Here is a 24,883-nt window from a genome sequence, read left to right on the forward strand (position 1 = left end):
CATTGTTTGTTCTAAGGAAATCTAAATTGAGTGGTTTTGATCATGTTTCAGGTGAGTCACCCGGACAGACATGCTTTCTCTCTCCTTGTTTGGGTTTTTGGCGGCTTAGTTGTTCAGCAAAGAGCTGTCTTCCTGTCTGTGCAGGTGGTGCCACAGCTGCTTATTACCAGCTGCGACTCCCAGCAGCACTTGCCTGGGTAGAAAGCCCCACTGCGCTGCAACTTGTATCTCCTGCTGCATGATTATCTAGGTGCCGCACACGTACCCCTTGATTATACCCCGTGTTGATCCCCAGAGTCTTGTGGTAATTACCTCCTCCTCCCAACCTCCCTGCTCACCCCTTCCTATAATTAAGGAGAAGGGTGGCAGAGGGCGCATGGAGTTGACAAGCCGATAGTTGTGTTGCTGCTGCCGGAGAGGACAGGCACCCAGCAGAATCATCACAGCCAGTCACCACATTCTGCAGAATGTCTTCTCCATTTGGCCTTTTCCGTGTGGCCCAGGGCGGCATTGCAGGGGCTGTCTCACAAGCAAATACCCATGACCAATGTCAGAAATCAGGACTGTTCTGGGATTACGTGTTTAAGACTTTGCAAATCCTCTTTTGAACTATATCCTCCACCAAGAAATCCTTTAGGGATGGCAGTGGCTGCTTGTGGATCCCCTTCTCAGCATTGTTTTTTGTGTGCTTGTGTGTGATTGCCTTTTAACCCTTCAGAACAACACATCTCAAACTCAACAGTCTCCTTTTTGAAACATATAAATGTCTATGTAAAGCCGTATACATGTTTTTGTCCTTCCACACCACACTGAAATCTAGTGATCGGTACCATTTTCTAAGTTTCGCTAATTTTCATGTGCTTTTAAAAACTATGTGTTTCAGACCCTTTAATAGAGGAATTCAAATGTAAAACTTTATCGTGTGCAGCTAATTGTACCGTGCAGATACTGAGAGTGTTTAACTTGTTATCACAGTGGAGTGGCTGGGAGGGGCAGGTTCTGCCTTTGCAGGCAAAAGGTCCTGGTATTTATATCCCCTAAATTGTTTTCCCAGTAAACAGTGGGCATGGTTAAGAGTTGCAGGTATGCACTTTATTGGCAACCTCTTCTGTCCTGTCTAATGTCACCTCTGTGCTGCTTTCCACAGGGAAAGGCAGGTATGGTGAGGTGTGGAGGGGCAGCTGGCAAGGGGAGAATGTTGCTGTGAAGATCTTCTCCTCCCGGGATGAGAAGTCGTGGTTCAGGGAAACAGAATTGTACAACACTGTGATGCTGAGGCAAGAAAATATTTTAGGTAAGTACCAGGGTAATTCCCCTTATGATTTCTGTCTAGAAAGAAATCATTTGCTTGCCTTTGCCCTCTCTGATGGGGTGCCTGTGAATTTTCCAGTCTCTCCTGAAAAGCGATATAGGGATCTTGCGCATTTATATACTATTTAATTTTTTAAAACTAATTTCTTGTTTATATCTGCAGAGAAGTGAAATTGGAAGGTTCTCCCAATGATGAAAAGGAAATAGTTATTGCTCCCTCTCATTCTGCAGGTTGTCATTTAAACAACAGAAATTTGCCCCTTATTGTTCACTTCAAGGCTTCCTCGGTGGTTCTACTTATCCCACACCCTTGTTGAATATTTATTACATGAATCAAACTAAGAAGGCTCTTTGGATGATTTCCTAGAGATTCACAGCTCCCAGGGACATCGTAATTAAATGCACATTCCCTCAAACTAGGCGTCGTTTTTTAAAGCCCAGATTTATAGAGGGATTTAGCATACATTTTAATTTGGAAACTAAAGCTTAAAAACATTTGTGAAATATGTGGAGAGCTCATTGAAAATACTGCTATGGAATTATAAAGGGTGAGACTATTCCTTGCGTCCATTAGCGTATATGTTTTTTGAAACGTTTCTGTAAATGTGTTTATACTAATACATCCTTGACGAATGCTGCATGGTGTGCTTTTTAACTGATGGATATAAAGTTCATATAGAATTTGACCTGTAGAAGGTAGTGTTGGACACGTTGTGACTATTGCATTAGGTTTGGCATACACAAAGCTATTTGCAGAATTTATTTCTATTCCGGTACAGTCATACGCAGTATAAATTTCAGTCAGTGACGGACAACCTATACAACAGTGGTCCCATAAGATGATAATGGCTGGAAAATTCCTGTCGCCCAGGACATTGTAGCTATGGAAATGTTGTAGTACAACACATTACTCATATTTTTGTGGTGATGCTGGTGTAATCAAATCTGTGCTGCCAGTCGTATAAAAGTATAGCACAAACGGTAATGCACAGTACATAATACTTGATAATGAATGGCTGTGTTACTGGTTTATGTGTTTACTATGCTATACTTTGTCATTATTTTAGAGTATACTCTTTCTACTTATAAAAAGAAAGTTTACTGTAAAACAGTATGCCGTGTTATGCAAGCAACAGCCTCATAGTTTCCGTGTTTACCATGTCTCTTGATTGCATCATTTTTTTCTTGCGCTTGATTTAATCTCATTTTATAAATTTAGTGTCGCTTAAGTGTATAGTGTTTATAAAGTCTACAGTAGTGTGCAGTCATGCCCTAGGCCTTCACATTCACTCATCATTTACTTACTCATTGACTCACCCAGAGCAACTTCCTCTCCTGCAAACTGCATTCATGGTAAGTACCCTATACAGGTGGACCATATTTTATCTTTGACAACACATTTTTTACTGTACCTGTTCTATGTTTAGACACACAAATACTATTGTGTTATAATTGCCGACAGTATTCAATACAGTAGCATGCTGTACAGGTTTATAGCCTGGGTGTGTGGTAGTCTATACCATCTAAGTACACTGTATGATGTTCTCACAGTGACAGAATTGCCTACCAACACATTTATCAGAATGTATCCCCATCGTTAAGCAGTGTTTGACTGTACTGCCAATTTAGTATTAAACCTGAGCCAGGGTGTCTGCAAATAATGGTTTGACAGTTGTCCAAAGCTTTGCTTCATCAGTACAGTGGTATGTTCCATCTCAGAATTATCTCAGTTTCTGCTGTTGACTTTTGCCCTTCCCTAGTCATCACCTAATCCTCCTCCCTTGTATTGTGGTTCTTGGTCTTCCCTTTCCAATGCTTCTCTCTATAATGAGATATCTTCCCCTGGGGAGCTGAGATACTTCTGCTCTATGTGTCTGCTGACTTTCACATTGCTTGCAGCAATCGTGACTTCTGGGCCTGACATGACAGACTCCCTATTTTGGGCTCCAAGGATTCTCTGAAGCATCCTGTACAAATGTACCCACATGCAGCCACTTCTGATGTTTGCCCTTCCTGGGATTGCCATGAACAGTCAAGTCTCTCTGCTTTTGTTCACATTGTTTTTGATCACCCACTCTTCCTGTCCCACCCTCCAACCACCCCTTCCTCCATCAGAACATCTCAGTGCCCTTCCAGTATCTCCCAGTAGATTTAATTGTGCTTTTCTGCACTCCTCACATTGAACCTCTGCTGTAAGTCTTATCACACATTGTCTTGTGTTGTGGTTGGATGCATGTGTGTAACAACAGTAATGGTGGCAATAGCAATAATGATGACTAGTTACTAGCAGTTATGTGTGTTTTCTCATTTAAGCTTCATCACAACCATAAGAGGCTAGGTACTCTTGTTTCTCACTTTTAACTGATGAGATGACTGAGGTACACAGAGGTTAACATCACCCAGCAGACGACGAAATAGTAGAACTGAAAATCACACTGGGAACTCTAACACTTAACCGCAGGTGTGTACTCTACACTGTAGTTGGCTAGATGGTCATAGACTAATAGAGGTGTTTCTTAGTCAGGGTATGAAGTGAAAATTCATCAACCGTCAAAATTACCCTCTAGTGTACCAATTTTTCCTCTGAAACTGGAACAGATTGCAGTTGTGCAACAGATAGAGCATTGGTTGTGTTAGAAGCTGTGAGGTACAAGAAGTACTTAGCTTTAAACACTAGAATTACTCTTACTGGGCAGATGCACATTGCTAAGAAGCATGCAGGTCTGAGACTTATTGAAGGAAGGACATATTTGGGCATCCCCTCTCATTCTCTGGGGCCCGCAGCCTCATTGAGCAAAGTGCTCTGGATATCACTGTGCTATGCAAATACTCACTTTACCCATGCACTTAAGTTAAACGACCTATGATACCACTTCATTGCAATGAGGACAAGAATTATTTCCATTGTTTTGGCTTTCACATTCAACACTGAGGACAGTACACTACCCATGGAAGGTGCTCGGTAAATATTTATTAGGTTGGGTTTAATCACAAGGAAAATTTGAAGGTCACATTTGCAGTATGATTTCTGTGAGAGAACTTAAGTTTCCGTAGTGTGATCACAGAGGGAAAAACATTGTCCATTTATTATTACCAACGATTCACGGAAATTCTGAATTCATGAGCTCTTGCCACCCTCATCATAATTACAGCCAATGGACTGATCTTACTGGGTAGCCTTTTCATTGAGAAAGCTTGTAGAAATGCACAAACTTTTTTGTTAAACTTCTTTTCCTGCTTTACAAGTTTTCTGGATGTAGAGAGTTAAGGCTTTTTGTGATCATTTTCTCCTCCATTGAAAGAGCATATTGTGTTTTGAATATCAGACCATGATTTCCTCCCATCCTTGAGTATTACGAACTCTAGCTCCCCAAATACATAATTAAATTACACACACAAATACATACATATATACAGTATACACATGCATACATGTAAAACTCTGGGCCCTCATTGTTTATCCTCCCAATTAAACTTGTAAAACAGTATCTTTCAAATGGACTAGTTTGGACTTCAACTCTTCCTTTTGCTGTGACTGGTGTAGAAGTCAACAGCTGAGTGAGTAATGGGAAGCCCTGGTGTGTAGTGGAAATTTGGAAAACCGGTTTCTACTCTCAGCACCATTGGAGGCCCACTTTGTGAGTTGGGGCCAAAGTTCTATATTTCGGCACATTCTTTTCTTCACTGCTAAAACCAAAGAGGTTGAGAATTACCTTACACTGTTTTTTGTTTTTTTTTTAAAAAAAAATTGTTTTAAATATACATAACACGAAATTTACCATCGTGTACAGCTCAGTGTAACAGAGCACGTGCACGTCATGTGGCAGTCACCACCCTCCATCTCCAGAACCTTCTCATACTCTTAAAAGGTACTGCCTAAGATTTTCATCAGTCATCATTTCTGGAGATCAATGGGAAGTAAAGGAAACTGTCCACAAAAGATACTACATTACAAAATCATTGTGGTTGTCATTGAATCTTGGGCTATTTTAACATATAATAATAAACAACTGTTCTTGAACACTTACTATGTGTTAGGCATCATCTGAAGTATTTTGTTTCTAATAACTCTTATTCTCACAGTAGCCCTTTAAGGTAGATGATGATGTTACCGATGTCTTAGAAGGAAGAGATTTTATGTGAGCTGTGCTAGATCACGCAGCTTGGGAATGATGGAACCAGTATGGGAACCCAGGAGTTCATTTCTGGGGCCCAACACTCAGCACCTCACTCTACTGTGTGGTTGTCTCCCTCTGCAGCCGTCAGAGCTGCCCATGCCTGGTTCCTGGGAGATCGCCAGGGAGCGGCTCCCAAGGAGCACTGATTACTTCCCTCAAGATTTGGGGTTTTATTTTAGCTCTCAAGAAACCTGGAGGATGCCTTTCGTTGTTTAAGAGGCTTTTGCCCTGGTCACCTTCTGTCCCTGTTATGAACACATCCAGGGCTGTGCCAGAGTTCCAACCTACAGGCACCTGTTCATTCTCCACAAACAGAAGAACTTTGACTCAAAATGCAGTCCTATATAATAAAAGGGTAATATGCAAATTGACTGAACAGCAGAACCACCGGAATGCGCCTGGCCACTCACCCCGGCCAGCCCCGCCCCTTGAGCAGGCAGCTGGACCCTGAGTGGGGGTGGGGCCAGCTGGCAAACCGCCTGTGGCCCCTAGCCCCAGCCGGCCCGCCCCTGATGGCCCCCATTGGGGTGGGCCGGCTGGACCCCACCAGTGCAAGCATTCGTGCACCGGGCCTCTAGTTATCTTATAAAAATGCTCTAGCCTTTTGAAGAAAGTGGAGTAATATAATTCACACCTGAAATACAGCTTTTTAAAACCTTGCTTATTTAAAAGTTACTTTTCCTGAAGGTCTAGAGCAGCGATTTTCAACCTTTTTCATCTCATGGCACACAAAAACTAATTACTAAAATTCTGTAGCATACCAAAAAATGTATTTTTTTGCCAATCTGACAAAAAAATAGGTATGATTTTTATTGATTTACAAAATAATAACAACAATAATAGTAATTACCTACCCTTTTTGCTCCAAAATAACTAAAAAAAAAAAAATCAGTTTCATACACTTGTATATAAGGATTTTTGGTACCAGAAATTAACCAATCAAACACAACCTTATTATGCGATGTGACCAATAAGATGTAACACTATTATATGGCCTATGTATTTATGGTTCAAGGCAGGGTATTCACAGCATACTGTTGCCTGTTGTCACTTTTTTTAAAAAATGTGACAATTTAAGGGGAAAGAGGTCAGTGCCTCTGACTCAATAGTCAGGAATTGAATGTTTTAAAAATTTTTGCAGCACACCTCATGTCAGGGATGTAATCTACCTACTTCATGCGGTTGTTGGAGGACTGTGTGTCAAGTGCTTGGTGCGTTGTTAGCACTCAATAATAATAGCTGCTTCTATTGTTGATGCTGCTGATCAAATAGAAGACCTTTCTTTGTTCCTAGAGCTTCCTATGCGAGGTAGGGTGTACCAGGGCAGCCAGCTCCAAACCTGGGGTTGGCTGCAATTTAATAGCTTTGTGATTCTTGGCATCTCCCAGCAGCAACTTCATTATTTCTAAAGTGACTATAATGATATATATCTATCTCACTGTTCTATTGAGGAAAATCCCATGAAAAAAATATATGTGAAAGTGAGTAAATTTTACACAATGTACTATGTGATGGTAAGGCGTTTTATGCAATTTCTCTTACTTTATACTTTTGCAAGATATTTAATTCTTCCTCAAGCCATATCTGTCTTTAAAAAAATTTTTATCTTCTATTTATATGTCCCAAACTTTACTATCCATAAAGTTCATATATATGATATATGTAACATATATTCTAATAAATACAACTCTCTATATAAAAGCCTAAGTGACCATTACAACGGGATGACGGATGATCAGCCGGTAGCTATGACACTCACTGACCACCAGGGGGCAGACACTTAATGCAGGAGCTGTCCCCTGGTGGTCAGTATGCTCCCACAGCCAACCTCCTGTGGCCAGCCAACCTCCCATGGTCCCTCTCCTGGGCCTGCCGGCCCCTATCCACCTGATTGCTGACCAGGCTGAGGGACCACACCCATGCACGAATTCATGCACTGGACTGCCAGTATATTATAAAATATATTATAATACACAGGGCAGGGCAAAAGTAGGCTTACAGTTGTGAGTACGCGACACAGTGTATTCTTGTATTATTATTATTATTATTATTATTATTATTAATTATTGTAGTTTTTGCATATGAGCAATTGTAAATCAACCCTGTATATTATAGTATACAGATATGTAATGTACATTATATGTTACATATAAATATATATTAAAAGCCCAGAAGTGCTTTTCTAGCATTCTTCTTTATATAATATATAGAAGAATATTATTATACTAGTGGCCCAGTGCACGGATTCATGCACATTAAAAGGAAGTTAATTAGAAGAAATATTTTAATATTGCTATTCACCCTTTCTCTATAATAGAAGTGTCAGAGATGAAAGAAAATTAGTAAAATGTATAAGAAAATAATATATAAATTGATTAATAAATAACAACATGATATAACAAAGGCATGATATAAAAACAAAAACATGATATAAAAACAAACATGATATAAAACAACACTGATAAAAACAATGACTGATAAATGGATTAAACTTATTCTAATATCTCCCTGTATACCACATTAAGAGTAAAAACTCTTTCAGAGTGCTTGACTATTTTCCCTTGTGATGAAATATTTACAACTTTAACTTTAATGTCACACGCTTGTCAAACTCGAGAGATAGCAACGTATAACTGACCATGTCTGAAAACGGGTTCAGGTAGGAATATTCCTGCTCTGTCTAGACTTTGTCCTTGTGATTGATTAATAGTCATCACAAATGCTGGCATCATGTGAAACTGTCTTCAAATTAATTTAAATGGGAGGCCAGTGTCAGACGGGGACAAATATCACGCATGAGCAAGTCAACATTTATTTTTAAATTGCCAGTGCATCATATGTACCGGTCGTTGGATGGACAAACGGTCGGTCATTTAGCCTTTTATATGTATAGATGGCCTGATGCGTGGATTCGTGCACACGCATGCGATTGGTGCCAGTGAGAGCTTTAAATGTATCGTGCATGCGCAAGTCAACATTTATTTTTAAATTGCCAGTGCATGTCATGTGTACCTGCTGGTCAGTTGGTAGGACAGACGGACGGTCGGTCACTTAACAGTTTATATATATATATATATATAGATAGATAGATAGATAGATAGATAGATAGATAGATAGATAATATAATATATATAGAAAAGCAATGCTAGAAAAGCACTTCTTTAGCAAAATAACAAGCATACATATCACAATTTATTCCCTAGGTTAGGAAGTGCCTCAGACTTCTATAGTTCCTTCATTATGCCCAAAAAGTCCCCACAGTATATCTAGAAAAACTTCTTCCTACCTCTTTATCTACATCTGTCAGTATTTCATTTCTCTTCAAGACCAGTGGTTACTTTTGATGGAAGCCTATTGGAACATCTGGTCTGAATTATTATGATTCCCTTCTCCGGGCTCCTGGTGCCCTTTGGAGATAATATTATAATACTTTTTACATTATGTTGTAATTTTTTCCTTTTCATATCTGTCTTCTTTTGTAGCTAACAAACATTATCATCTTGGTTTTCCTGTGTGACTGACAGAGAGCATCATTTGCTTGTTATATTTCATTGGCTCCTTTTTTTATTTGATGAATCTGTCAGTCATTTAACATAAACTGATCCTTTTATTTTATAACTGAGCAGAGAGACTCCAAAGAGCCTAAATGAGTTGTCAATATTACACAGCAAATCACAGGCAGAGTCAGGACTAGAACACAGATGTCTAGGTTCCAGTTTCCTGTTCTTTTTGGGTAGTTGATGAATAATCTGTGCTTGGAATATCAGTGTGATAAAGAATTTGGCACTGTTATTATGGGTAAGCACAAAAAATATTTCTATTTAAATGTTCATGCAGTGTAAAATATTTTTAAAGGGTTATTTTACCATAGAAATTAATATGAAATTTTTCTATTCATTGACAGTACCCTTTAAGCGATCAATACTATAATGTTTCTTTGTTGATGATTCTGTAAACCTTCTTCCATGGTAGTTGGTTAGATTAATTATATCTTGTTACAGACGATGTCTACTGCATGGGTCACTATTTCTGCATACTAAAAATTACAGTGTGGAATTCTCACATGTCTGTTCATTTTGTTCTTGCTCGCTCCAGGTTTCATTGCTTCAGACATGACATCAAGACACTCCAGTACCCAGTTGTGGTTGATCACACATTACCATGAAATGGGGTCACTGTATGACTATCTCCAGCTTACTACTCTGGATACGGTTAGCTGCCTGAGAATAGTGCTGTCCATTGCTAGTGGTCTCGCACATTTGCACATAGAGATATTTGGGACCCAAGGGAAACCAGCCATTGCTCATCGAGATTTGAAAAGCAAAAACATCCTGGTGAAGAAGAATGGACAGTGTTGCATAGCAGATTTGGGTAAATTTTTAGAAATATTTTTAAATTACTTTTTTTACTTTTTGTTGTGAAAAGTTTCAAGCATGCAGACAAATTGAAGATAGTAAACAACTGTATCACAACCACTAGATTCTCCCATTAATATTTTACTATTCTGAAGCTTTATCACATATCTGTCTGTCCCCTATTCACCAATCCTTCTTAATCGTTGACACATTTCAATGTAAATTGCAGACAAAAGAGCTCTTCTGTCCAAAGACACCAGTGTATCACTCACTAGAGTTCATTATTTATTTTCTTAATAGGTAAAATTTAAATATCATGGGAAATACACAAATCTTAAGTATACAATCCAAGGGTTTTGACAAATGTTGTAAAACCAAAATCCCTATTGAGAGACAGACTTTCCCATTATCCCAGACCATCACTTCATGCTTGTTCAGTCAGACCCTGCCCCAGCCCACCCTCAGAGGCCATTCTGATTTCACAGCTCTTTACACAAAGTAGGTACACATACATAGCATATGAAGTGAGTTTGTCTTAAAAATGGTTTCTAAAGTTGTTCTTCTATAACCACAGCAAAATTATCAATCAAGCATGAGGGAAGAAAATCCCTGAACCAATTTACCATTTTCTCTGCTAGGATTGGGACGGGTTGAAACTTGGCCAGCAGCTCTCTCTGAGAAAGGACGTGAGCTGATGGACACTGTTGTCTTCTTCCTTTCAGGCCTGGCAGTCATGCATTCCCAGAGCACCAATCAGCTGGACGTGGGGAACAACCCACGCGTAGGCACCAAGCGCTACATGGCCCCTGAAGTCCTGGATGAAACCATCCAGGTGGACTGCTTTGATTCTTACAAGAGAGTCGATATTTGGGCTTTCGGACTTGTCTTGTGGGAAGTGGCCAGGCGGATGGTGAGCAACGGTAGGTATCTGATCTAATGTAATGTCCATTTTCAAGCCCTGTTGATTCTGCTGCCCTTAAAAGGGCAAAAGGGATATTTAAGTCCACATGGTTCCTTGTCATGCGGCTGGCATTTATATTTTAACTGGTAGGTGTCATGCAATGGCATTGTATTTTAACTGCATTGTATTTTAAAGAGGAAATAATGGCTTTCTGGAAGAGACTAGTCATTCCTTGTTTTTTTCTTTTGATTAGCCCTTCCTTCCTTCCTTCCTTCCTTCCTTCCTTCCTTCCTTCCTTCCTTCCTTCCTTCCTTCCTTCCTTCTTCCTATTCTGCCTTTCTTTCCACTTTCCCTTCTTCTTTGCTCGCCTCACAAGTGAAGTTTAATGTGAGGAGAATGCACAAGTAAATCTAAGGGTAAATGAATTCTGCTATTTTAGGTATTTTTACTTAAGTTTTAGATTATTGAGAAAAGGCTCAGGTGATGCATTTGGAATCCACTCCTTTGTAAGAAGCAGGCTGTATAAGTGAAGCTCATCTTCAGGAAGCCCTGAGTAGGTGGTTATGCTGGTACTCTTGTAAGTTAAGTTTTATGAAATGGTGTCGCCTTGGCAGTTAGGGAAGCATATGCCAATCATTTTTACCTGCGTCCCCTACAATAAACTCTTACTCTTGTCTTTCATGTATCCAGATCAACCACAAATATAGTGTTGAACTTAACTTCAACTACATTTTATTCTGAAAGCCCTAAGTATACTCTTTCAAATTGCACATGCCCCATCTACCCACAAAGTGGTTATTATAGCAGAATCTTTTATGTCGACTAAATCAACCACTTCACAACTTGAAATACCTTCACAACTGGAAATCTTATTTCACTGAGGATGTGTCTGAAATTGTTCCAGGAAAACAGAAGACAGTGCCATGTATTTAGATTAATATTTCTTTCCAAAAGATACTTCACCCTCCTGTGACCTGTTGGAATCTTGGATTTGAAGTATGAAAGAAATAATACATGAAGTCTGTAACATCTGTGCTCCATCCCACCTTCCACTGATATTTTCTTGCAAGGATCGAGATTCCTGTGGCAATCATAATTTTCATGAACCGACAGCCAGAGAATGGGAGGTTCTGAGAGGGAAGTGGATCTGGATAACTTAATGTAGTTTTAGTGTGCAGTAATTAACATAGGCATGTCTTCATGATAGCTTCCCTGCCCCCCTCCCCCCCCCCCTGCCCCAGCAGCAGAGTATTTGCTTTTAACAAACTCTCTAAGGATATCAAAGCTAATGTTTCAGATCAAACATAAACACACATGCATTATAACCTGACAGTTCTTTTAAAGTGCTTTAAAGAAAATAGGATCTTGAACATTTTTTTGGTAATTATTTCTCAATCCTTGGGAGCTCTGACTTGCATTTTGTGCCATTCGAGCGCCTTGAGAATTGTTTGCAACAGAGAGACTGTTTTGCTGATTTATAATGTTCTGAACTTTGCCTGAAATTGCACATCGACTTTATTTACCCCTCCCCCTCTTGAGCTCCTTCGAACTGAAAATCGAATTCTAATTAGTTTCTCTTAACAGACATTTTAGAGAAGGATCGGTGTCATAATAAACCAGGTGATGGGGAACTTGCCCCGACTAAGAGAGAGCTAATATTCCAGGGCCAGGATGGGGGCAGTCCAGCTGGGGGGCGGGAGGGGTGCTGGAGCGGTGCCAGGCCAGCCTGTGAGCTGGAAGCCTAGTGCGGCAGAAACGTGGGATTAGGGCTATGTCAGAACTTATGTTGCAAACCAGGTCCCTGTGTCACAGGCATAGGCCCAAAGGGCTTTTAAAGATCAGCTGCGATTAATGTTTGGTGTGAAATTAACATCATCAGTTTAAAGTGTAGCTCGACAAATGGTGGTTTGCTTGATCTGTCCCATGTTTAACATTACCTCTGGGGAAAAAAGATGAAGAAAAGAAGAGAATATTTTGGTTGCTTTTTGATCTCCCCTTTATGTCATTATTTAGGTGTTTTTTCTGGTTCCTAAAATGTTGGGGCTTAAGCTTCTGTTCTGTGGTATGGTTTGATTTTTAGGGGGGGGTGGCGGGTAAGGGTATGTCGTGTCTCATTGGAAATCAGCTACTGTCCTTTGACCATGACTAATTTGATATTTTCCTTCCTTTTGCCCTAGTCCCTCTTCTCCATAAATATTCATGTGCTCACATGCACACCACACATACATGCACATACAGAGAAATGCTTAAACTGAAACTTGATAGTCTTCCATGCTGCTTGCAAACCTGTTTTGTTAATATTAACATCTAGTTATTACTACCAAAATAGAAAGAACTGAGTAGAGTAGAAAATAAACAAAAAAAAGAAAAAAAAATTGCCCTTGTATTATAAAATTCATGTTTCTTTTCACTTCTTTATGTTTCTTTTCACTTCTTTATGTATATATTTTTGTAATCATAGTCTAGATGCAATTCTATATCTTCTCTTTCATTTATATGTGTGTTTTAATGTTGTTAAATAGCCTGTTTTTATTTTAAATGGTCACGTGATTTTTTTTTTAGCCATTTCCATATTGTTACACATCCTGTTTCCTCCCTTTGGGGCCTGTAGTAGACTCTCTGTTCATATAACTTTTCATTTGGGGAATTAATTCTTATTCTGAAAAAAGTAGCCTTAATAGGTCAGACTATGGATGTTTTTATATATTGCCAAATTGCTTTCCATAAGAGTTGTACTAATTCACAATATCCCACTCACCCCAGGGTGTGATGTACGTATTTCACTTTCTTACCAGCTTTAGGAACTGTCATTAAAAGTATATATTTTTGAAATTACAGCCTATAAAATATACCTCATTTAAATATATGAATATCTTATCTTCAGAAGGTCATTATAATTATGCGTCCTTTGAGCTCCTGAGTCCGTTGTAAAAACTGATGGCCAGATAGCGCTCCTGGAGCACTGGGACCCCCAAGTGGACCATGAATATAAAACTGCATTGCAGTTAGTGATTTTCCTGGGGTTTTACATCTGCTTGCTACGCCTGGTAAGCCTCATGCTGTTTCTGCACAGGAAATGAGAGTTCAGTCCGTCTCACATCTGCAAATTGCTCAGTGGCATTGCTTGGATTCTACTTTCCGTGTTTAGTGTGACACTGAATTTGGAATTGGTAGGCAGGAAAAAACAGTCTTCTCACCTTGACCGTGTGAATGTTTTATAGAAATTTAAGGCAGGGTTTGCTCGGATCAGTGGTTCTTAAGCTGGAGTGAACATCAGAATCACCTAAAGCACAGAGGACTGGCCCACCCCAGAGTTCCTGACTTAGTCGGTCTAGGCTTGGATGGAGAGTTTCCCTTTCCAACAGGGCCCCGGGTATGCCGATGCTGCTGGATCAGGGACTGTACTCTTGAGATCTCGTGTTAAATGGAATGCAGTAGATCAGTTGCCCCAGGATGCCGTTGGATCCTGTCCGAGCAGATGTCCGTGCCTTGTCCTGATACTTTAGGTCAGTGGTTGGCAAACTCAGTAACAGACCCAAATATCAACAGTACAACGATTGAAATTTCTTTTGAGAGCCAAATTTTTTAAACTTAAACTATATAGGTAGGCACATTGTTATTAACTTAATTAGGGTACTCCTAAGCTGGCCTTTGCTAAAAAAAAGTCCTCATTTTATAATAATAAAGCCACCAACACAAAATAATTACAATTCTTAAATTGATGACAAAAATACCTGTAGGGTTTGCAGCTGGTTGGAAAAATACAGGTAACTTTATGCTTTGAGTAGGTACTTTTGTCACCCGCGCTCGATTTGCGGACGCGACTAGCACTAACCACTGCACAATGAGTCTGCTGACTGACTGGCTCACTCAACTTGTGTTGAATCACGCGCGCCTCCCCGAGCTGTATCCCCGGCCCCGCCTGTGCCGCGTCTCCAGTCGCCCGACTGACACCCCCCACTTCTTCTAACGCCACTTCTTCAAAATAGACTCGCCCAGGCCAAAAACCGACTTCTGCGCATGGGCCACGAAGTTTCAATCGCACTGTACGTGCGCGCCCGCAGGTGGTATTTTGTGGAAGAGCCACACTTGAGGGGCCAAAGAGCCGCATGTGGCTCGTGAGCCGCGGTTTGCCAACCACTGCTTTAGATGAAACTTGCGTTCCCTTTCAAGCTTCTATCTAAGGGGTTTATTTCTCCCTTAAGAGTCTTAGCTTTTCTTTCTAGATTTTTGCATATCTCTGCTGGTATTCTTCTTTTCCTCTGTTTATAGTCCTGCAGGTACATTTGTTTCTGGTTACCCGAGTTCAGTGCAGTGTGAGGAGAGGGCCTTATGTAGGGATTGAATAGATACATGGGGACGTTGTAACTGGATTAGTGCCTTTTAGCTGTGGTGATCAGAAGGTCTTCCAGGCACCCCTCAGCATGTGCCCTCTTGAGTTTAGAAGTCCTTCCTCTGGAGCTTCGGCCTTCGGTGGGCCTTTGTGTACAGAAACTCCATAGTTCTGTTGCTCTGATACTGTGGTTGTCTGCTCATGGATTTAAAATCTAAATACAATAATCTTTACTGTCCAGCACATATTTCCCTACAGCATCTCCTTAGCACACAGTCTCCTGTGTGTTTTAACACAAAGTTTCATTGTGATTTACATGCCATATAAATTTGTCATTTCTGTGACCGATGCACCTCACTGTTATCAATAACGCAGTGATTCTTCAAAGGACCCAGAGGAAATCCGGTGCTAGGGTTCCCATCAGAATGTACAGTGGAATTTTTGAAAAGGCGGTGTCCCTAGATGGTACAGGCACACACTTTTAAAAATAGGACCTATCCGTTCCTTTATTGTGTTTGTTTGCCACACACACTGTGGTGTGTTTCTGTCTCTCCTTGCTGTGTTTCCCCTCAGGGCCAAAGCTCGGCACATGGACACCTCTGAGGTGGCACCCTCTGTACAGTTGTGCAGATTCTCCCGGGCCCACCAGAGGGAGAGAAATACAGTCATTAACTGGCTCTGAAATTATACTCTCTGACTTGATAACATAAGTTTCATCATCCAAAAAATATTGATAGAAAACTAAGATGGCGGCATAGGTAAACACCGGGAAATTGTCGCCTCACACAACAATTGAAAATTACTGCAAAGGACTGAGCAAACATCATCCAGAACAACAGGAAGCCTGGCTGAGTGTAAATTCTACAACTAGAAGGAAAGAAAAGCACGCTGAGAGCCAGAGGCGCTGCGGAGGTGAAGTGCAGAGGTACAAGTGCAGAGGTACGGCGGCTCGCGCGCGCGAGGAAAGGGGGTGGCGCCTGAGGACGCGGCTGTCTTTTTGAATCACAAGCTCCCGACGGCTCTGAACTCCGGTTCCGGGAAGTCTCTGGGGACCCAGGACGCATACGGGGAGAGGCTGGTCTGTTCGGCAGCGGGCGAACTTGAGGGCGGCTTTCCCTCAGAGGTGCTTGCAGCCGCTACCGGGACACTGAGACGCGCGACTCCGGGCGGAGAATCGGCCATAGCTGCTTTCTCCGCCCTTTGACTCCCTGAGACCCCGCCCCACTCAGGCTGCGGCAGAGGCTTTTGCATGTGAATGTACCTAACTGCAGCCGAACCAGGCAGACCCGGAACTTCCAAGAGAAGGCCCAAGGCCCCGCAGCGGCTTGCATTGCTTCACAGCTGAGCCTCTTCGTGGCTCCTGCTGTGTGGCCTCAGGCAGAGGCTGAATTAGCACCTCCTTAGATCCAGGAGCCACTGTACCCAGTGGTCAGAGGGGGACCATCCAGATTGCAACTCCTCAGATCCATAAGGGACACACTCAGGGAGCAGACTCAGTGAGCACCAAAGCCCCACTGAAGCAAGTCTTGCCCCAGAAGGGTGTCTTCAGCACAGAAGTTCTCCCACTTTAGACACAGCTGATTCTCACAGCCAACTGGCCTGGAGGTCAATTCCTCCCAGTGATCCTACAACAACCAAGGCACCAAGAGTGCACCAAGAGTGTCCACCACAGGTAACTGGGGAGGCTGAGCTACTGGGCCCTACAGGACACCTGGCGCGCAGGGCCACTCTATCAACACAGGGAAGCTGCCAAAATGCGGAGACAAAGAAACAGGTCACAAATGGCAGAAATGGAGGAAAGCAAACGATTGGATATAGAGTTCAAGGCCACGTTTATAAGGTTTTTCAAGAATTTTATGGAAACCGCCGATAAATTTAATGAATCCCTCAATAAGTATAGTGAGACCATGGAGGACATGAAAAAGGACCAACTAGAAATTAAGCATACACTGACTGAAATAAAGAATAATTTACAGAGATCCAGCAGCAGACAAGAGGATCCCAAGAATCAAGTCAAAGATTTGAAATACAAAGAAACAAAAAATACCCAACCGAAAAAGAAAAAAGAAAAGAGATTCCAAAAATATGAAGATAGTGTAAGGAACCTCTGGGACAACTTCAAGCGTACCAACATCAGAATTATAGGGGTACCAGAAGGAGAGAGAGGGCAAGATATTGAAAACCTTTTTGAAGAAATAATGACAGAAAACTTCCCCTACCTGGTGAAAGAAATGGACTTACAAGTCCAGGAAGCGCAGAGAACCCCAAACAAAAGGAATCCAAGGAGGACCACACCAAGACACATCATAATTAAAATGCCAAGAGCAAAAGATAAAGAGAGAATCTTAAAAGCAGCAAGAGAAAGACAGTCAGTTACCTACAAGGGAGTACCCATACGACTGTCAGCTGATTTCTCAACAGAAACCATGCAGGCCAGAAGAGACTGGCAAGAAATATTCAAAGTGATGAATAGCAAGAACCTGCAACCAAGATTACTTTATCCAGCAAAGCTATCATTCAGAATAGAAGGTCAGATAAAGAGCTTCACGGATAAGAAAAAGCTAAAGGAGTTCATCACCACCAAACCAGCATTATATGAAATGCTGAAAGGTATTCTTTAAGAAGAGGAAGAAGAAAAAGGAACTCTTACCATTTGCCACAGCATGGATGGAACTGGAGAGCGGATAAATACCACATGATCTCACTCATTTGTGGAATATAATGAACAACATAAGCTGATGAACAAGGACTGATCCAGAGACGGAGAGGCATTGATTGGACTGTCGGGACTTGGAGGGAAGGTAGGGGAGGGTGGGGGTAAGGGGGAAAGATCAACCAAAGGACTTACATGCAAGCATATAGGCCTAATCAATGGACATGGACAACGGGGGGGTGAGGGCACGAGCGGGGGTGGGGGGTAGAGGGTAACGTGGGGACAAGGACACATATGTAATATCTTAATCAATAAAAAATATATTTAAAAAAATATAACAATAGTATCCACTTTAATGAGTTCTCATGATTAAATGAGATAGTTCTCATGGTTAAATGAGATAACATGTGTAAAGCACCCGGTGCGTGTCTGGCATATGGTAAGTGCTCCACTGGCATCGTTACTGTTCCACTGGGAACGGGTGAGTGGCGGAGGTCACACGTGTGCTGGCAGAGCTCGGTTGCCCTTTCCCCACCTTTCCTTGAGCTAATCCTTCTGATACTCCATTTGTTTCTCTCAGTGCCCACAGCGGGGCTGTGTGGACCCACTCTTGTTTCACTGTTACTGGCTTTATTTTGTGATGGAATCCATTGTTAAAATGAGTCAAAAAATATTTGTGTCTCATAGAAAAAAATGTTGCGTGGCTAAACTGTATGGGGTGGGGACTAGAAAATACTAATAAGCTTATGTTTGGCAATTTAGAAATCCTCAAAGCTTTGAAACCCCAAAACTTTTTTATAACTTATTTGGCAGAACACATGAGCTGAACTCATTTAGGAGTTAGGCCTGACCTGAATTGCCATGTGTCCGTCTGTAGCCTTTATTTTATGTAATATGACTGTTCATATATTTCACTGCAGGAATGTGTTTGGCAGTGGGGTATTCTTCTGACTCTGCTAGGGTAGCACATAAAGATAGCGTGTGCCTCTTACTACCATTGTAAAATGTAAAAAGCTCCAATTTCTGAAAGCATATCTAACCTCAAGGGTTTGGATAGAGGATTGTGGACATATAATCAATATTCATTTAACTAATATGTATTTAGTGTCTATAATATGCTTGGTAGAGTATTACACTCTGGGAAACAGTTGAGCAAAAAAATAGAAATATCCAATTTAAAGGTACGCACATTTTGGTCAAACACATTATTATAAATTAATAGTATAAGCCACTATGGTTGAAGTACACAAGGTGATGACTGAGTGCAGGGTGGACAGTGAACTTGGCCAAAGGCCTGGAGTATTGGCAGCAAGGTGGGAGGGTCTCTGAAGACAGAAGCATGAACTGAGTCATAAATGAGATAGTAGGACCTACTCAGGTGGACCAGCTTGGGAGCATGTGTAGGTGGAAATGAGAAATAACATCAGACAATGATGACGATTGGTATCCCAGGCAAAAGGAAGAGCTGTGGGGAGTCGTAAAGGTGTCCTATTGATGCAACTGTAAGTAATTCCTGAGGCTGATGCCCAGGTACATGAAGGAAGGCAGTGGTGTGGAATGGTTGTTACTGGGCAATGAGCACCAACCATCCCATGGGCAACGCTGATGGCTTACACGTAGAGGAGGGACCCAATGAGCTTTTCCCTTAGTTTTCTCCTAAAGATATATTGCTGGGGGCAGAGGCATATGGTGGAGGTGAGGACCTGAAGCAGAGAGACCTGTAGGTCCCAGATGCAGCTTTCAAGGGGGTAGGAGATGGGGGCCCTGGGGAGGGTCTCAGGCCTTGGGGAGCGTCACCAGGAAAGCCTTGTTTCTGGAGATGAGCATTTTGGGAAGACCTCTCAGTGGCATGTCATGCTTTTTGAAGTACTGTGGACTTCCTTGTTTATCTGAACATCAGCTTCGAGATTTGTACTTTAGAAGTGTTGGAACTGAGTCATGGCAGTAAGGGGTTTAGCCAGAGCCAAGCAGCAAATTAATGGTAGGGATATTGGTTGGTAAAGATATATTTGTCCCAGAAAAGAGAAAACTTTCCACTAGACATACGCCCAGGAACAAATGATTGTATAATTGAGATACACAAGCCAAAGGTTGTGGGGGAGTTGGTAATGAATAATGCCTCTGATTTCTTTCATGTGGCCCTTTGAGTCACACCAACAACTTGACATGGGAAAGCAAGGCTTGGCTCAGCTCCCCCTTCCTTGACCCCCATGCAAGAGCTCCTCTTCCCTGCATTTTTGTGCCTTTTGTTGTTTGTACCACACATTTGGCACTTGAAGTGCTTTGTATTTTTAGTCACTTTTCCAGAATTCATGCTGGCTCACGGTTTGGCAGATTGTTCATTGGGTGTTGTCTTTAAAGGACATCAAGTTCACTCTTTTCTTTGCCTGGCTACCAGATTGTTTGTCACTTTCTGGCAGAAGCGAGGAACAGTTGTACCCGACTTCCTATCTTAACAACACAAATCATTTCACAGTCTGGCCTTGACCTGTTCTCTCTCACTCTCTTATTTTATAAGAATGATTTTAAAAAAAATGTTTTTATTGATTTCAGAGAGAGGAAGGGAGAGGTAGAGAGCGATAGAAACATCAGTGATGAGAATCATTGATCAGCTGCCTCCTGCACGCTAGGGATCCAGCCAGCAACCTGGCATGTTCCCTGACCAGGATTTGACCCGTGACCTCCTGGTTCGTGGGTGGATGCTCAACCACTGAATCACACCGGTGGAGCTTGGCCTGTTCTCTTCACTACCCATGTGCCCCCGATTTCAGCCACAGAGACTTCCTTCCATCTCTCCAGCTATGTGGATGAGTGTCCTTTGTAACTCCTTATCTTTGCCCCACTCCTCCTGACCCCCACACCTGGAATGCCCCCTTTCCTTGGTTTTTTCTCTTCCTCATCCTTTTCTCTGCCTTGAAAACTCATTATTATGTCTTCCCAAGCCCTAGCCTTCCCAAGCCTTCTGGAAAGGTTACTTATACTTCAGTAACATCCAATTATCAGGTTCTTAATAAACCACACAGGTGTTTTCTTCTCTGAATACCATGTCCCTGCCCCCTCTCCCTGCCCCTACCTCTAACGCTAGTTTGCTTTATTTACTTTCTCATCTCCCTTTTCTCTCTTCCTGCTCCTCATCACCCACATTGCATCTTTTTCATTTTTGTATCCCTAGGGCCAAACAAAACCTCTGATACACACAGTTTAATGGATCAGAATGGTATGAGTAAAGTTAGGAACCAACAGGTAAAAATATAGTGATGGTTTCTAATCTATCTTTGCCTCTTAAGATATAAAGTAATTAGTGAAGGGGAAAAAAATTCAGACTTTAAAAAACAACACCACAAAGAACAGGGCTAGTCCTCCTCCTCCTCCTCACTAGACATTGAGTTCCCTGAAAACCAAGAGCATGTCTTACACTTTTATCACCCTCACTATTTAACGTGGTGTTCCACACTTAGTAGGTACAGAATGTACTTTGTATTGCTTGAAATAATTGCTTTCCTTCACCAGAGGGAATTTCACATGGTGGCCAGAGTTTAATCCCAGGTGTATTTTATTCTGGAGAAGCATGGCCAGTGTCAGATGGAAACAATCAACAGTTGACCGATATTTGAAGAAAGAGGCACGACTAAGTCCCAGGCATAATCAATTAGATGGTCTTTGTTTTTAAACTTGATTCCTTTTGTTAAAACATGGGGGCATTTAATAAAGTTAAAATATGGTAAATATAAACATAAGGGGAAACCTCAGCTTTATAAGGTGGAATTCATTGTTGGGTATCACTTTTAAATATCCTGCCATGCTTTTTTCTTTTGCATTTAAATAGTAGGAAAATCCAACTGGTGTTATTGTTCACAATCACATAACCCTTTCCAAACTAGCCAGGCAAATTACCACAAATAGCTAGCTATTATGCTAGATTTTTAAAAAGAATTAAACCAGGTTATTAAATATATTCTCTTTCAGAAAAATTGAGAGATGGGGAAGGGTATATCTCTTATGTTTCCTATTAATTAATGTGGTCCTTGAACAGTTATAAATTATCTTGCAGGCCCATCTCCAGGGTTATTTTAAGGGGTGTCTGTTAGTAATGAAAAGAATTAAACCATTTTTGTTTGAATGCTTCTAGGGATCCTTACAAGAGAAGTAGGTAGGGCCTTGGAGGTGAGCTGGCTCCAGGCGTCTTCTCTGAGCAGGGGTTAAGCCTAATATGAGCTCTTTATGATTTACCAGGAAAGGTTTTTAATCCGTGGACTGAAATATTACAGTGCGGTTTTGTAGTGTGGAAAAGTTAATTAGAAAATAGTATCAACTAGAAATTTATTTTTACATAACTAGAATACATTCTATTTTTTTTTTTTAAAAATAAACTGTTGGATTTGTGAAGTTTAAGGAAAAAATCTAGTATTTCTTTAACAGAGGCTCTTTATCATAGCTAATCTTTTGTGTAAACAATTTGTATTCATATGGGATTTATAAGAATGGATACTCTTTCTTAAGTAGTTTAATTTCTTTGATAAATGAAAAGGGAATTGAAGCTATTCAGGTGGCTTGTAGGAACTAGCAAAACTTAATCATAACTTTCTTCACAGCCTCCTCCTGTCTCCCCCAACAACCTGTTCAGTATGGAGGAATAGAAGAAAGCTACTTAGAGGAAGGGAAAAGGGCAGAAAATCAAGCAATCCACTGTCCTCATGGTTGAAACCTTTGATGATAGAAGGATTTTTTTCCTTTTATTTGTATAAGGGGAAGAACCAATTTCCTAATTCCAAATGAAGTTTTTAAAATTAAACAAATAGTTGACATACAATGTTGTATTAGTATCAGGTGTACAACTTAGTGATACATTTATATACCTTACAACGTGTCCACCACGATCTGCCTAGTAACCATCTGTCACCGTACAAAGTGATGATGTTACTGACTGTATTCCCTGTGCTGCACATTGCTATAACCATGTGACTCATTTATTTTATAACTGGAAGTTTGTACCTCTTATTCCCCTTCACCCATCCACCCACCCACCTTTTCTCTGGCAACCATCAGTTTGTTCTCTGTATCTTTGAGTCTTTCAGTTTTTTCTTCTGGAGTCCACATATAATTGAAATCATATGGTATTTGTCTTTCTCTGTCTGCTTATTTATTTAGCATAATACCCTGTAGGTCCATCCATGTTGTTGCAAATGGTAAGGTACCTTTTTAATCGCTGCTTTATTGCTATGCCCAGACCAGGTGAATCTCCCATGTTGGCCCCTCAGTGATATCTCTTCCTACTGCAGAGCACCCTCTCTGGTAGGGTTCCCACGGGGACCACGTCTCCATCTCTCCTACTCTTCCTTTTGTGGTTCCTCTCTCGTTTGTTGTGTAGAGCTGTTTAATCAGCCCTCGGTTGTTCTTCAGGAGGAATTGCTCTATATGTAGGTGTATGTTTGGTGTGTCCCTCGGATGAGGTGAATTTGGGGTCTTCCTATGCTACTGTCTTGGATCCCCCATCCCCACATGATAAAGTAAAAAAATTTTCTATTTGTGGAATTACTCTTTCTTCTGAAAAATAAGCAGTTGGTGTAATTTTGCTGAAATTAACCTCTTTCATATTTGCTTGGGAAAAAGGGAAGAGTTTATCCTTCTCAGTCATTCTTGTTTTTCTCAAATGACTACCCTTCTCTACATTTTGTGCTCCAATCTGAGAGTAAATAATTGAGCCATCAGTGAGCTATATCTGGCAATTAGCATGTACTCAGTCCACGTACAATGAATGAATAAGGAAATTTATAATTTGTATTAATTATCTGCATCCTCTCAATAGGAGGAATTATTTTATAGCAAGGACTTTTTTCCTAATCATAATGAAAAGATGTGTTTTGACAATGTTCTTGGATTATTTGCCTGTAGCTCTAGTTTGTGGGTAACTTTTTATTTCTATTATGGTCTGAAACTACTAGATTCATGTCAAAAAATGTTGTGTCTTTTTTTGATCACCAAAGGAATTTTTGTCTTAGATCTTACAGAGCTGTTTATATACACTCTCGGAGCATTCTGTTAATTGTAATTACATGAGAAGTAGTCACAATTTCTTGTAACAATTATTTTTCCTCCAGTTTCTCTGCAGGGCATCTATTTATTGCCTTGTTCTCCACTTATTTTAAGACCTACCTGTAGGTTTCAGAATCTCCTTGAAGTGCGAGAAGGGTGATGAGGAGGGTGAGCAGTACTTTTCCTGTCACATTATAATGTGATACCATCAATAAAAACCCTGAGGGAACCTCTACTCTCTTGCTAAGCCAATAATTCTTGTCCATGTGTGCAGGTATTGTGGAAGATTACAAGCCACCATTCTATGATGTGGTTCCCAATGACCCAAGTTTTGAAGATATGAGGAAGGTGGTCTGTGTGGATCAACAGAGGCCAAACATACCCAACAGATGGTTCTCAGACCCGGTAAGAACCACTTTTCTTCGTTTTACAGCTGTCCTCAGCTGTTTGCTTGCTCTTGTGTTTCATCTGGTATGGTTCTTAAGTGATCTGCCTCAACTACCTATTGCTTTCTCTCCCGATTTTATGCAGAAGGCCTTAGATCTAGTTAAGTAGGTACAGAAAATTGTCTCTTTCTTTAAAGAGCCATAGCTGATAGATCTTGCTAACGACTGACAGTATTCACAAAAATTTATATTACTGATGAGCTTCAGAAATTGGGAGTCTCATTACTATACCACTGGCCCTAGGACTGTAGTTTCATGTGTAAACCAAGACACTGAGTGATGCTTTTAACTTTTGTTTTTTCCATCTCTGCATATCTGAAATTGCAAACATAAGTTATTCAATGCTGGAAGTCCTTATGTCCGCTCTGTAGTAGCAAATCTAAGACATTGAGAAGTCACCCTTTCTGCGCATTTCAGTTTTAACTCTGGGTTAGTATTGCCATTTGTAGCACCCATAAAACCATCAAGGGATTTAGCCTGACCTGTGTAACTGACTTGATAAAGTCATTGGGTATTCTAGGCCGTCCAAAGGACAGATGCCATGAAACTCAAGAGTGGCTTTTTTATTAGTGGTCAAGGCCTCGATTATTGGTTTTAAAAAGATGGCAGTGACACCACTTTCACTTCACAAGACCTAGAGCTCTGCAGCATAACTAATACATCTGCCCAGCTT

At 40.9% G+C, this 24,883-nt stretch overlaps 1 protein-coding gene across 10 annotated transcripts in view; it reads left to right on the plus strand.

The window, feature by feature from the left end:
* The window catches only part of ACVR1 (activin A receptor type 1), a 129,465-nt gene that overhangs the window by 103,307 nt on the left and 1,275 nt on the right, over positions 1–24,883 (plus strand). For 9 of the 10 annotated variants that reach the window (XM_036319147.1, XM_036319148.1, XM_036319146.1 and 6 more), the window contains 4 exons: positions 1,148–1,294; positions 9,585–9,860; positions 10,567–10,764; positions 24,039–24,169. In XM_036319147.1, the coding sequence (XP_036175040.1) occupies positions 1,148–1,294; positions 9,585–9,860; positions 10,567–10,764; positions 24,039–24,169 (752 nt within the window). The remainder of the gene's footprint in view (positions 1–1,147; positions 1,295–9,584; positions 9,861–10,566; positions 10,765–24,038; positions 24,170–24,883) is intronic. The other variant, XM_036319155.1, reaches the window with a different exon arrangement.

Source organism: Myotis myotis, unplaced genomic scaffold (genome assembly GCF_014108235.1).
Source record: "Myotis myotis isolate mMyoMyo1 unplaced genomic scaffold, mMyoMyo1.p scaffold_m19_p_8, whole genome shotgun sequence".
Classification (NCBI taxonomy): Eukaryota; Metazoa; Chordata; class Mammalia; order Chiroptera; family Vespertilionidae; genus Myotis; species Myotis myotis.